General features: G+C 43.8%; 2 protein-coding genes across 2 annotated transcripts; one reads left to right on the forward strand and one right to left on the reverse strand.

Annotated features, from left to right (window-relative positions):
- Positions 1 to 126: 126 nt before the first annotated feature.
- On the forward strand, positions 127 to 2902 carry SURF2 (surfeit 2; the record flags this gene model as incomplete). The annotated part of the gene is given in 6 exon segments (XM_009704974.1): positions 127 to 173; positions 175 to 279; positions 507 to 610; positions 1045 to 1236; positions 1849 to 2015; positions 2819 to 2902. Coding segments are annotated over 6 exon segments (699 nt in total), but the record flags the coding sequence as incomplete, so codon positions are not given.
- A 2230-nt stretch (positions 2903 to 5132) lies between these two features.
- SURF4 (surfeit 4) lies at positions 5133 to 9535 on the reverse strand. Its single transcript, XM_009704973.1, is given in 6 exon segments — positions 5133 to 6069; positions 6332 to 6486; positions 6489 to 6511; positions 7478 to 7521; positions 8145 to 8221; positions 9342 to 9535. Coding segments are annotated over 6 exon segments (672 nt in total). The 5' UTR covers positions 9448 to 9535; the 3' UTR covers positions 5133 to 5802.
- Between the last annotated feature and the right edge of the window lie 2239 nt (positions 9536 to 11774).

Genomic DNA, 11774 nt, shown 5'->3' on the forward strand with positions numbered 1-11774 from the left:
TGCCGCTGTGGAAGTCGGAGGAGAGCCGGGGAGGAGAGGGCTGGTGGGAGCTTTAGGTCTTTCCTGCCCTCCCCAGCTCTGGGGTAATCCCCTGGGCTTCGCTGACCAGACTTCGTTTTTCTTTAGGTGAGATGCAGGCTGACGGGACATGAGATGCCATGTCGGCTGAAAAAAAAGGGCTTACACCAGCGGCAAGAAGTATCAGCGGCTGATAAAGACAGCCAGAGAGTTTGACTATGGCAAGTTTGAGCCCCATATAGTGCCCAGCACAAAGAATCTGTATGTATTCTTCCTCCTGTGTGTTATGCTTTACACTTCGTTCCATCTCAGACATAAAGTGGTGGAGCTTTACAAAGTTCTTGAGTCTTTATGAGTTTTGGGATACTGGGAAAGTCTTTATAAAGTGTTTATCAACTTTGAGCACAGTATTTATAAGTGAAAAGATATTAAGTAATAGCATACTTAAAGTCTGTTGCTGGCTTTTTCTTTCTTTCTGCATCTGTCAGACACCAGCTGTTTTGCAAGCTCACTCTCAGACACATCAACAAATTTCCAGAGCATGTGCTGCGTCATGTCCAAGGGAAGCGCTATCAGAAAGCCCTAAAAACGTGTAAGTAGCTGTTCTGAAGGTATAACCAGACAACTTTTTTCCCTGAGCTGTTGAGATTCCAGTAGATAGACGTGAAGGGAGGGGGTCACTTTCCTTTAGATTAACAGTAATGTACTGCTGTTGCTGTGTGTGCTCCTCAGCTAGGAAGGAAGATTCCAGATGTAGGGAGAAATCTGCCTCTAGCAAATACCTTGGAACATGTTTACTTGAGAGGGGTGGTTCTAAAAATTCCCCAAAGAGGGTGGTTCACATGTCTCTGTGTTAATATCTTCCCCGCCTTTCATGATCTGTAGTATCGCTGCAGATGACATGAATGTATATTAGAGTTGGAGCTTGACATACTTTTGAGTTGCATTTAATATAAGCTAGAAATGACAAGGACTCAGGTGACTGGGTAGCCTTGCTAAGGGCTGCCTGATGCCTCTCACTATTAGATGAGGAGTGCCAGAAGGAAGGAGTGGAGTACGTCCCTGCCTGCTTGCGACAGAAGAAGCAGCGGACGCAGCACTCTGCTGACCAAATGAACGGGAGCAGGCAGCCTTACAGAAAAGAGGAATTCTGGGAGCCAAAGTCCAGCGATGAGGATGGAGAGGAGACGGATGACAGCATGAGTGACCTGTACCCACGTAAGTAAGAATGTCAGTGCCATCTATGTCCCGAAGGGAGTTTGTTGGCTAATTTTCTCCTGGCTTCTTTTACACTGCTCCATGCTGCTCACGTGCTGGAGGTACATGACTTCCATCCAGTTTGGGGTTCTTGGGTATTGGAAAAGCTTATCACCACTAAATGAGAAATAGCAGTTATCACTAAGTGGTAACCAGAGTTGGATTACATAAGGTGTGTGGGGAGGGGTACAAGATCCACTGGGATTTGCTTCTTTAGTTATCTCTGCTTTCCTCATTTCTTAGCAAGTCCTTGAGTCTGACAGAAGTTGGTCAGGCTGTTCTGCTGACCTACATCTGGAGACGTTGCCTTGCTGTAGGAGGGCAGAGGTGTAACACCGCAGAACCGCCTGCGCTGAACGCTTCCCAGAACGGGGCTAGTGAGAGCAGCAGGCACATTTCTAAAAAAACACCAGTGTGTTTATTTCCCCAAGAATTTCAGTAGTGACACGTATATGTGCAGAGACTGGAAGCAGCTTGGCAAATCACTTTTAAGATGCCCTTAAAGTAAAGTTAGGGGGAGGCAGAGCCTGTAGGCACAGGGAACTGATTCTGAGCTAAATCTTTGTATTTTAGCTGCACTCTTCCCAGAAAAAAGCCCAGCAGCTCCACAAACCACGAAGGACAGTGATGACTTTGCAACAGACAGCGAAGATGATGGGGCCAAGCAGAATGGTGACATGAACAGCAAGGACAGCAGAAGAACGGATGTCAGCAGAGCAGCTGGGAACAAAAGGGGAAAGGTGGGAGTCACGCTGCTGCATGCAGCAGCAGGGGATTGTGGAACTGGGATCCCATCCTGTAGGTGTTTGATGTGTTCCCATCTGAGAACCAGCCAAAGGTGCAAAGCTGTTCAGAAGAACAGGCTTTCCCTGTGTGCCAGCCACAGACTCGCATCCTGAGGTGTGAATTTCCACCGGTAAATGTTTATCCTGTCTGCGGTAACCAGGGATGTTCTTGCCTGTATAAATAGCTCATCTTCAGTGGGATCCTGCTGTACGCCCTCTTTAAGAGGGAGACTGAAGGGTGTCTTGTCAGTTCTATAATCTTCCTCCCCATACACACACACCACAAGTTAAACCTTTTTGAAGTGACAGGGTCCTTCTAGACCCTTTTTCTGGCTCTCTTGAGGAGCTGGCCAGGTGCTGCCACACAGGACACACCCTGATCCTTCTCAGCTGGGGAGGCAGGCAGATGTTACATACACAAAAAGATGGATAAACCTTTAACTCTCTGTGGCAGCCCCTGAGGAAGGGGCTGGATCCTTTATAACCGTATCAAACTGGAAAGTTAAGGCTGGATGTTTAGGTTCATTTCTGCAGGGAGACTGTCACTGTGTCTAGTGGAGCCACATGCCTGCCAGAGAAAGGGATGCTAACTTGCAGGTGAGGGCAAGGAAAGATCCTGGCTGGCTCTGCGAGCAGGGCTGTGCTTGTTCTCTCACTGTTGGTAAGGGAGGTGACACTCAGTTCCTCTTTAAGTTAGGCTTGGGCAGGGCTGGATTTGGGTTTTGGAAATAAGCTGGTTAACATTTTTTCTTCTACAGAAACAGTCAGGCCCTTTAAAGAAGAAATTCAAGAGTCATCATCGAAAACCCAAGAACTTCAAGAAAGCAATCAACAGCAAATAAATTTTCTGATAAATACATGGCCTGAAGCCTGTTGTGTAACAGCTCTAGAGGTGCACAGGACTGTCAGAAGTGTTTGTCCATTCCAGATAACTCTCACAGCTGGGGAGGGGAATAGTAGGGTGGAATTAAGTTGTATTCCAACAGCCTCAAGCCACGCCCCCCAGCCACCCAGGGAAGGACAACTGCTGCAGTCCAGGACCTCTTTACGGAAAGATGGGTTTCAGCAGGTGGGCAGAAGAGAAAGCAGACGGGACCACTAACCACCATATCCAGGTAGCCTACCTGTAGGGTGTCACCAGTCACACACGCCAAGTGGATACAAAGATGCCATTGTTTTATTTTGATTGTTTCCAAAAATCAAAACATTTTCAAACACAACTAAGGTACAAAATACAGCATAAAATGAGAATTTATACTTATTTCTTTTTCCACATAGAAAGCAAAAATATATTCAGAATGAATTCCAGAACACTTTGCAGAGCCAATTGATAGCTGACATCCTGCTTGTGAGAGCTTCCCAGCCATGGGGAGAGGTCACTGTAGTTTTGGGAGATGCATGAATACAGCAGTGTATGTAGGAAACCAGAGTCTTCTGCATCAGGACTCACAGGTAGCAAGTCTGCATATTGCGCTGCCTAGAAGTATCTTATAATGCCCACCACCTAACTGTGCCCCTTTAGTACCAAAATACTTCTGCTGCAAGGGACAGTATCAGTTCCTTTTCTGGGATCTTTTGTTGGAAAGGGGACTTGATTTTCACAGAAGAAACTGGTCAATATTTCAGACTAGTCCATCATCCAGCTTCTTAGTTAGGCAGGACACAAGTTGAGAAAGCCAACTTAAGGGCTACTTACAGGAGTTGTTTTCATTTATAAATACTACAGCCATCAACAGCAGTTAAGATACCTGAAAACGGCTGCCTTGATGTAGTCTAAAACCATTCTAGGACCCGCAGTGAAATTGAGCAAAAGCATCCTGTGCTGCCTATCTGTAACTGAAAGGACCGGTTTGTTTTGTTACAGACAGGCACAGTGAACACTGGAGGTGAAAACTTCTCTTGCAAAACCCATTTAAAAAAGCAAGCCACCTATGTGACCTAAACTTAAATGCTGGCTTCCCCTCCCATCCCAACTTGTTTCCTTCAGCAGCAGCACATCTTGCTATTACATTGGCTATTTTCCCCTTAAGATGATGAAATCACTGGTTTAACATTCAACAGTGCTCTTCTATTTGTCATCAGTTCTTTCAGCCTAGTCTTCCCTCCTAAAATGCAACCATTAAGCTGAATTGTCCAGGTTAGTGTCCTTACCAGGAGTCCCTGGTAAATAGCTCCTGCTGGAGGTGTTCAGCTGAATTACTCCTTGAACAAACAGTTGAGCAGCTTTCGCAAGGGAGACAACAGTGCAAGGAATCAATGTAATGTTAGCAAGTTGTTAGGGCTCATGCTTTCTAGAATTCTTTCATGATCTAGTGAAACAGGTTCACCTAGTTGACTAGCAGAGGACAAAATACCTCCTCTGAGCAGCACTAAGCATGTTCATGGCACAGAGGTCGTGGCACTGAGAGGTGAAAACCAGGCCTTCATCTCTCCTCACCATTATGCTGAGGAGTTCCTCCCTCAGAACATACAAGTTACATCCCTGGCTGCTTATTCACCGCGCAGGCTTTGCACTTGCACTCTTCAGCTATAACCGTTTGCATACAGAGTTGAGAACTGGGGCTACGGCAGCACACAGCTGACTTCCACATTTCCTCCCTACACATCTGCGGTGCGGTCCAAGATGGCAGAGAAAAGGGGCTCTACTCGAGAGTTCAGCACCCCAGCTCTTCTGCTGTTCCATCAGCTGGGACTTTTACAGCTGAGACTGACAGAAGTGAATCTATGAAGCAAAGACTACAGATTAGAAGACCGACTGCTCTCATCTTGCATGTACTGAGTGCAGGGAAAAGGGGAGTTTCTGTAATTCTGAAGACACTTTCGCTGATAACCTGCAATTCAGATGTGAATCTGGGGCATATATGAATGGAAGCTAGTTAATAGCAGAAAGGAGCTTTTATTATGGAACCTGCAGCACAACTTGGCTCCCTTCTTGGGAATTTAGGAGGGGCAACTTTGGGGAGAGAATGCTGAATAAAGAGTTCTTTTGGCACAGAATTTTCACAGAATCTAACATTCTATGCCTGAAGAGACAGCTTCCCCCCTTCCTTCTTGAAATCTGATTAGCAATACAGGATTCTCCCTTGTTCCCCTCAAGAGCAGAACTGGGACATGTTAGAAACCCTCTCCCTTTTCTTACCTGGAGGGGGGTACAACTACTTACAGGGCTTTCTTTTTGCCTTCTATTTGGGGGCAGGAAAGACCTCCCGTGTTGTTAAATAAAATGGAATTACAGGCCTCCGAGCAGCACAATAGCAGTGATTTTTTTTTTTTGCGATGCTGCTTTCCACCTTGATAAGCAATGCTATAACCAGCAATGGAACTCCTTATGCACAAGACAGTTTTGATGAGGGTGAGAAAGGGGATCCACTTTTTTAGTTATAGCTAGAACCCAACAGCACACAATGATACAGCTGTATCAGTTCACAGTACTTCAAATTTTAAAACATTGCTGACATGAAAGACAGCAACCGTTCTACTGCAACTTGCTGAAGCATCAGCAAAATGCAAGTTCCTTGGGTTAGTTCCAAATCTAGGAGTTAGAATAAGCCTATGCAACATTCCTTGAAGAAACAGGATTTTATCTATTATATTACTGGTGCCACTGTAAATCAAATTCAAAATATCTGTGCCTTTAATAGGAAGGGGGCATGTACGTGTAAAATGCTGGCAGTTTTTGTTGAATCCATAAAGAATCAGTTCTGGACTTAATGTTATGTCCCAAGAAGTGTTGCTATTCCTGTTACCACTCTTTTTTCTTCTCATCCATGGAGACTCCGCCAGGACCCAGTGCAACCACGAGGAGAAGCCCTCCAATTACAGACATGGTCTGGAAGAAATCGTATTTGAGGAAGTCGTGCATGGGCTTGTAGGCTGGGACGGTCCAGAAGGCATTGAAGTAGATGTTGATGCCAAACAGCCAGATGACTAGAGTCAAGGCAGCCAGCTTAGTCTTGAAGCCAATTGCCACCAAGATAATCAGGGCTGTGCCCACAATGTTCTGCAGAATCTGCAAGGAAAAAAAACCAAAACACACCAAACCCACAAGCTTATATATGGTTCTTAAATAGATAGACAAACATCAGAACAGAGCATGGGTAAGTTTAGCAGAACAGATTGTCATGGCATAGATGATCTAATACTTTTTCTGAGTATTAATTCTACTAAAAGAGAGTCTTAAATGATAAGCATTGAGCGGGTCCTGCAGCCAATGTGGGCAGTGGTACTATACTCTATTTCCTTAACTCATACGTTTATACGCAGATACTTACAGAAAAGAAGTTCATATCAAAATGTAGCAGTGTCATGAACATGAGGACCAGCAGCACACGGCCCCCCAGCTGCATGTACTGCTTAGGAGAGCTTTCCCGCATGGTAGGGACACCAGCAAACATGCTCTTTCCATCCGAGCGTGACTCCGCCAAAGCAAGCCTCCCCCAAGGGCAAGATTCCTACAGAAAGATAGAAACGGCAAAAAAAGGCAGTTTACTACTGTTTGCACTGATCTATAGATTTGAAGTCTTATCTGACAATTTCAACTCAGTAAGAATCTGCATGTAGTGAGGAGTGACCTACTCTGCACCTTGCAATGCATGTCTGCATTAGACTTCACAGCTGGAACAGCAGCATTGTACACAACAACGATTTACACAAGCCTGTGCAGACATGTACAGCCTGCCAGGGAAGTCCAGCACCCACACCTCAGGCTCAGTTGCTTAACATCTGTTAGAGCATGAATTTAGTTGTGTGGAAGTTATTCTGTACCTCAGGTTCAGCTATATATGCCAAAGTAGTTCAGAGGTTGCTTTGAGAAAACAGAACAGCAACAGTGCTACAAGAAGTTACACATTCACAGGGTTGTAGTAAGCCCAGAGTACAGTTCTTTCTTGTGCTGCCCTGTGCCCTCCTCTCAGAGAGGGCTGAAAAGGTAACAGCCAGCCATCACTCAGGATTTGACAAGAAACCTCATGTTTAAGAACCCTGTCTTCTACTTAGAGAAGGTGTTAGAGATTTAAAATCCCAGAAACCACTCTAGTATCTACATGCTTTAGTTTTCTCGGAAAATGGCTTCAGTCATAGTTGCTATTTTATCCATGTAGTAAATAATAGCAGCTCACTGATCCAGTCTAGACAGTTGTTTGTCAGCTCTCAGTAAGGAGGTTAGTAGTAGAAGCACTTAGATCCTAGTGGGTTAGGATTAGTTTTTCCCTTCCACAGTACTGAGCCTACTATCTATGGTTTAACAGAGACTCTACTGATTTTTTTAAGTGCTGTCATTTCTGGTTTAATGTAAATGCATCATTGGTAAAATCTTTCTAGTAAATACTGTGTACAGAGATCATTTCTGCTGTTAGCAAGTGGCAGTGACAGACAGTTTTCATTATGTCTTGATAAAAAACTTTAATAAGTAGGCATACCTCATCAAGAACTTCAGGTCCCATAGAATGCTGTATGCAATAGTCTAGGCAAAGAATAAAACAGGTTAAAACACCGTAAGTTACACCAAAGTTCCAAATTTATGTTATAATCTCAAGCCTGTGCTATCCATAGCAGAAGTCAATTATGAGTATGTTATACTGAACGAAACAAGGTAGCTTACATCAACACAGTCCAGTTGAGTCAGTGTAAAACAAGAAACAGAAGCCAGAATTTGACTTGTGCTTTAGCCCCCCCTACCCCCCCCCAAATTCATTGGTTTTGAACAGGAGGGATGCTACTAGCCAGGATCTGATGCAGACAGTCCTTTATAAAAGCTGCGTGCTGAAGGCCAAAGCAACTGCAAGTTCCACATTTGGCATGTTACTGACATACAGGTAAATTGCAAGTTACTTCTGCTAAATTGGTCAAGGTCAAGTATTGAAACAATGTTTCCAGCTGACTAATTGCAAAGACAACCAAGGGTCTATTGGGCACCTCAGAACACAAGCAGCAAAATAGTTCAATACCATGGAGGACTGGCACTAGGCCAGGGTGGAGAAAAACTCCAGGTTTGCGAGATGTGTTTAAGTATGTTGGTAGTACTGGGGCTAAGAGAGGAGATTTGAAAGATATGGTTTAGAAGGGCTGAAGACTTAAGCCTCCTACCTGTAATGCTATAATTCCAAACAGTCCAAAGCAGGCATATTGCACAAAGTTCCTACTCAGCACCAGGATACAGCCGCCTGAGTTGGGGAAATTGAACACAGTTACACTTCTGGCTTGCACAGGAAAAGATGCTGCAGGAATGATAACTTGTTTTGAACTGAGCACACTCTGACTTCTTTCAACTGTGCCATGACGAACATCAGGCAGGAAATTTTAACAGCACATGGGGACAAATCAGTTTGAGAACCTAGAAGTATATTTTATTCTACAATGGGTAAGCACATGCTGAATGCAGTCCCCAAAACAGCACTGTACCGCAGCTATTAGTGTTAAAGCATTAAAACAAGTTAAACTCAACTGATCATGGATTTCCTTTTTTAAAAAAATGAAATAACTGTTAGGGCAAACATGCTGTATTCCTCTTTCTTGAAAGCTTTTGTTTTGTATCCTTCCTCAAGTCTTCATCACAAAGCACTGACAGCCTTTACCACTTTGACATGAGGACTGGCAAATACATTAAACTAAGCTAATTCTACACAAAAATGAGGGTAAGAAAAATCTAAACCCAGACACAAGACAAGAAATTGGCAGAGCAATCAAGAACAGTACATCAGGGACATAATACAAACTGAAAACACTTTTACTTCTCACCATTTCCAATACCCTAAGCCCACATAGCACACATATAGAAGCTCTGCTTCTCAGCTTATTTTGATTTCTGTGCTTTGAAAATCTGACAAAAGCACATCTCACAGGCTTAAGTGTACCAACTGCAGGATAAGACTTTGCCATTGAGATTAATCCCACAAAAATAGGAGGCTGAGAAAGTCTTAACACTGCCCTGTTTAGGAAAGTACGTGTATTTCATTTAGAGAATTCAGGGAGTATGGTATGTGTTTATAGATGCATGTACAGAATTGAAAACAGATTGTTCTAACGGATTCTTGGCATCTCTGACTCAGAGGTAGCGTGTCACAAGAAATTCTCCAAGACTACTTCCAGGAAAGGCTGAAGCAGGTCAATTAAGAGTTCTTTTCATTTAGCCCATGTAGTACTATCAGTTCTAAGTTGTCAATAGCTATTAAGAAATCAGCGAGGTGTCCCATGCTTATATGATTCACAGTGCTTACATGAGCCAGGGTGGCAGACACACTGGAGTGCTCTGGCATCCACCTTAACAGCCTTAGAGCCACTTACTCAGCTGTCCGAAGAGATTTATGAACACAAAGACGGAGGCCAGGAAATAGCCACAGTTCCATGTGCCATCAATGTAATCCCTCTGTTCGCTCCACTGGAACCACATGCGGATGCCATCCTCCAGGAAGGTGCTGATCAAGCATAGGCGGGCCACGTGGGGAAGGTACTGCTTCGTCACCCTCAGGAACTGCACGGGCAGACAGCATCATTAGCAGGGAAGGAAGGCAAGGCGATACTCAAGGCATAACAGATCCATGCGCTCTGCAGACTCTGAGGTCAGCAGTTCTCATGCACACAGGGTCATCAACATCAAGAGAGAAACACATACTTGGGACTTGGATTTAATGAAATTCTTCTCCACTCCAGTTTGAGAGGACTTGGCAGCAGTGGGGGAAACCTGTTGTCATGTTCCACCCAAAGAGCATTTTGGACAAGGACTTGGAGAAAAGCAGAATCCAGCAGCACCCTTCTATGTAACAGGAACTGTGTTTTGATGGAGCTCTTACTAGGTGAAGGCTGACCTTGGTTTTAGTTTGTCTATCTCAGCGTTTCATGTTACAGTTCAACTATCAGATGGCCAGGAGCTGAAAGGGCAATCCTGCTCCCAGCGACATGCTCAGGCACTCAACACCCTGTAACAAACTGATTCAGGGAGTCAGGCTGACAGAAGGCTAGTTCTGTACAAATTAACAAACATTAATAAGCTTTCTGCCAAGGTAGTTCCCTCTAACAGCTCAGAAAATCAACAGTGCAAAGCACGTGTACTTTTGTAGCAGTGGCAGCTATTAGATCAGCATAGCCGTTGCATGAAATTGCACTCTCTATCCTCTAAGCAAGTATAGAGTTTCTACTTCCATTAAAAACAGCATCCTCTGCAAAAAGAAAATAGGCATTTATATATACAATTCAGTGTAACGGTTAAGAGGAAATTATATCATCATGCAACAGATGCTGAGCCTTAGTTCTTGGGAATGCAAGATGTACCTGGTCCCACATACCCTTTCATCCTAAAAGCTCACTGTAGCTTGCTCTACAATTACAGTAATTACAAAGGAACAAATACAGAATTGCCAAACAGGGTCTAGACTAGCATGCTCAATAGGACCGAGAGGTGCACAGGAACACTTATTGCCTCTGGATTATGACAAGTGCTTAACTGGCACCCAGTTTCCTAAACAGCACTGGTTATTACTTAATGGAGACTTCCACTAGGATTTGCATCGTCCCTCAATGCAAGCTAGCACCTGGCTGGCCCATTTCACACACAGGTTCAGCTTAGCCAGATCACTAGGACACATTTGGAGTCAGAGTACGTTACTGTTTGAGTAACTGCACTCTCGTAAGAAACAAATGTAAATTTAATGTAAAACTAACTACAAGATTCTCCAGCAGGTTTCTACCTCCAGATGACAGGAGCAGTTCGGGCAGGTTGACACTTGTGAAGGTAAAAGCCCATGCCACAAGCCTTCAGGCAGAACTGCCAGACTCCACCGAGATCCCCGAGTTGGAACTGGGAGGAGCCATTTAACAAAATCCCATTATCCTCCACAAAGTTCAATGTGTTGCAAGACACATTGATTCATACACTTTATGCAGTATTAGAATACTTCAAGCATGAAAAGGGGTGGGGCAACCCACATGTGTATAGGTGTCTTCCAGACAGCATTGAACTGTATTATAAAAAAATGGATAGAAAAGGCACATAAGCCTTCTATTTCATAACTGGGTCTTTACATTGAGTTCAGGTTAGACAATACAGCTGTTTGGTTTCTTTCTGGGCGGAATCTTTTTTTCAAAGTTCTGGCAGTATTGCATGCATTCAGTACACACAGAAGCACAGAGAAAGGAGACGAACACCATTTCTCAAAGTTTATTCTTGCCACAGCAACTGGTAAATACTAAGGGCTGTTCTGACTCCTATGCAAATGACAAGCCCCACTTACTGTGTAAAAAGAAGATTATCACCAGAAAAAAAAAAAATCCAGAAAACATGCTTAACAGTTCATTAAACAGTTAATATCAGAACAAACTACACTAGTTGTACAACATGCATCCAGGGTCTAAGGGTCAAGAGTCAAGTTAATCAAATGCATTTGAAACACAGCTGTACTCTGACTCAGGGCTGCCACTTCAGGCTTTTTAAGCCATGTCAACAGTTGGATGAATGAGTCAGAAGAAAATTTGTGATCTTTGTCACTGAATGAGACACACATCTTGGTTTACAGCTTTCTTCTCTCCCGGATTTCACTGTGCATTTGGGCAAACTTGCTGAGGAATACTAAGGATAAAGTTGTTTTGGAAATAGCACCAAATCAAAAGTGATTTGTAAAGCAATTCTGCCTTGTCAAGACACAGAACAGGCAACTTTGGTCTAGAAGGAAATGAAAGAGGACAAGTGCTGGGCATCTGTAAGAAATGAAAGAATCAAAAAAC

This window comes from Cariama cristata, unplaced genomic scaffold (assembly GCF_000690535.1).
Source record: "Cariama cristata isolate BGI_N322 unplaced genomic scaffold, ASM69053v1 scaffold34087, whole genome shotgun sequence".
In the NCBI taxonomy this organism is placed as follows: Eukaryota; Metazoa; Chordata; class Aves; order Cariamiformes; family Cariamidae; genus Cariama; species Cariama cristata.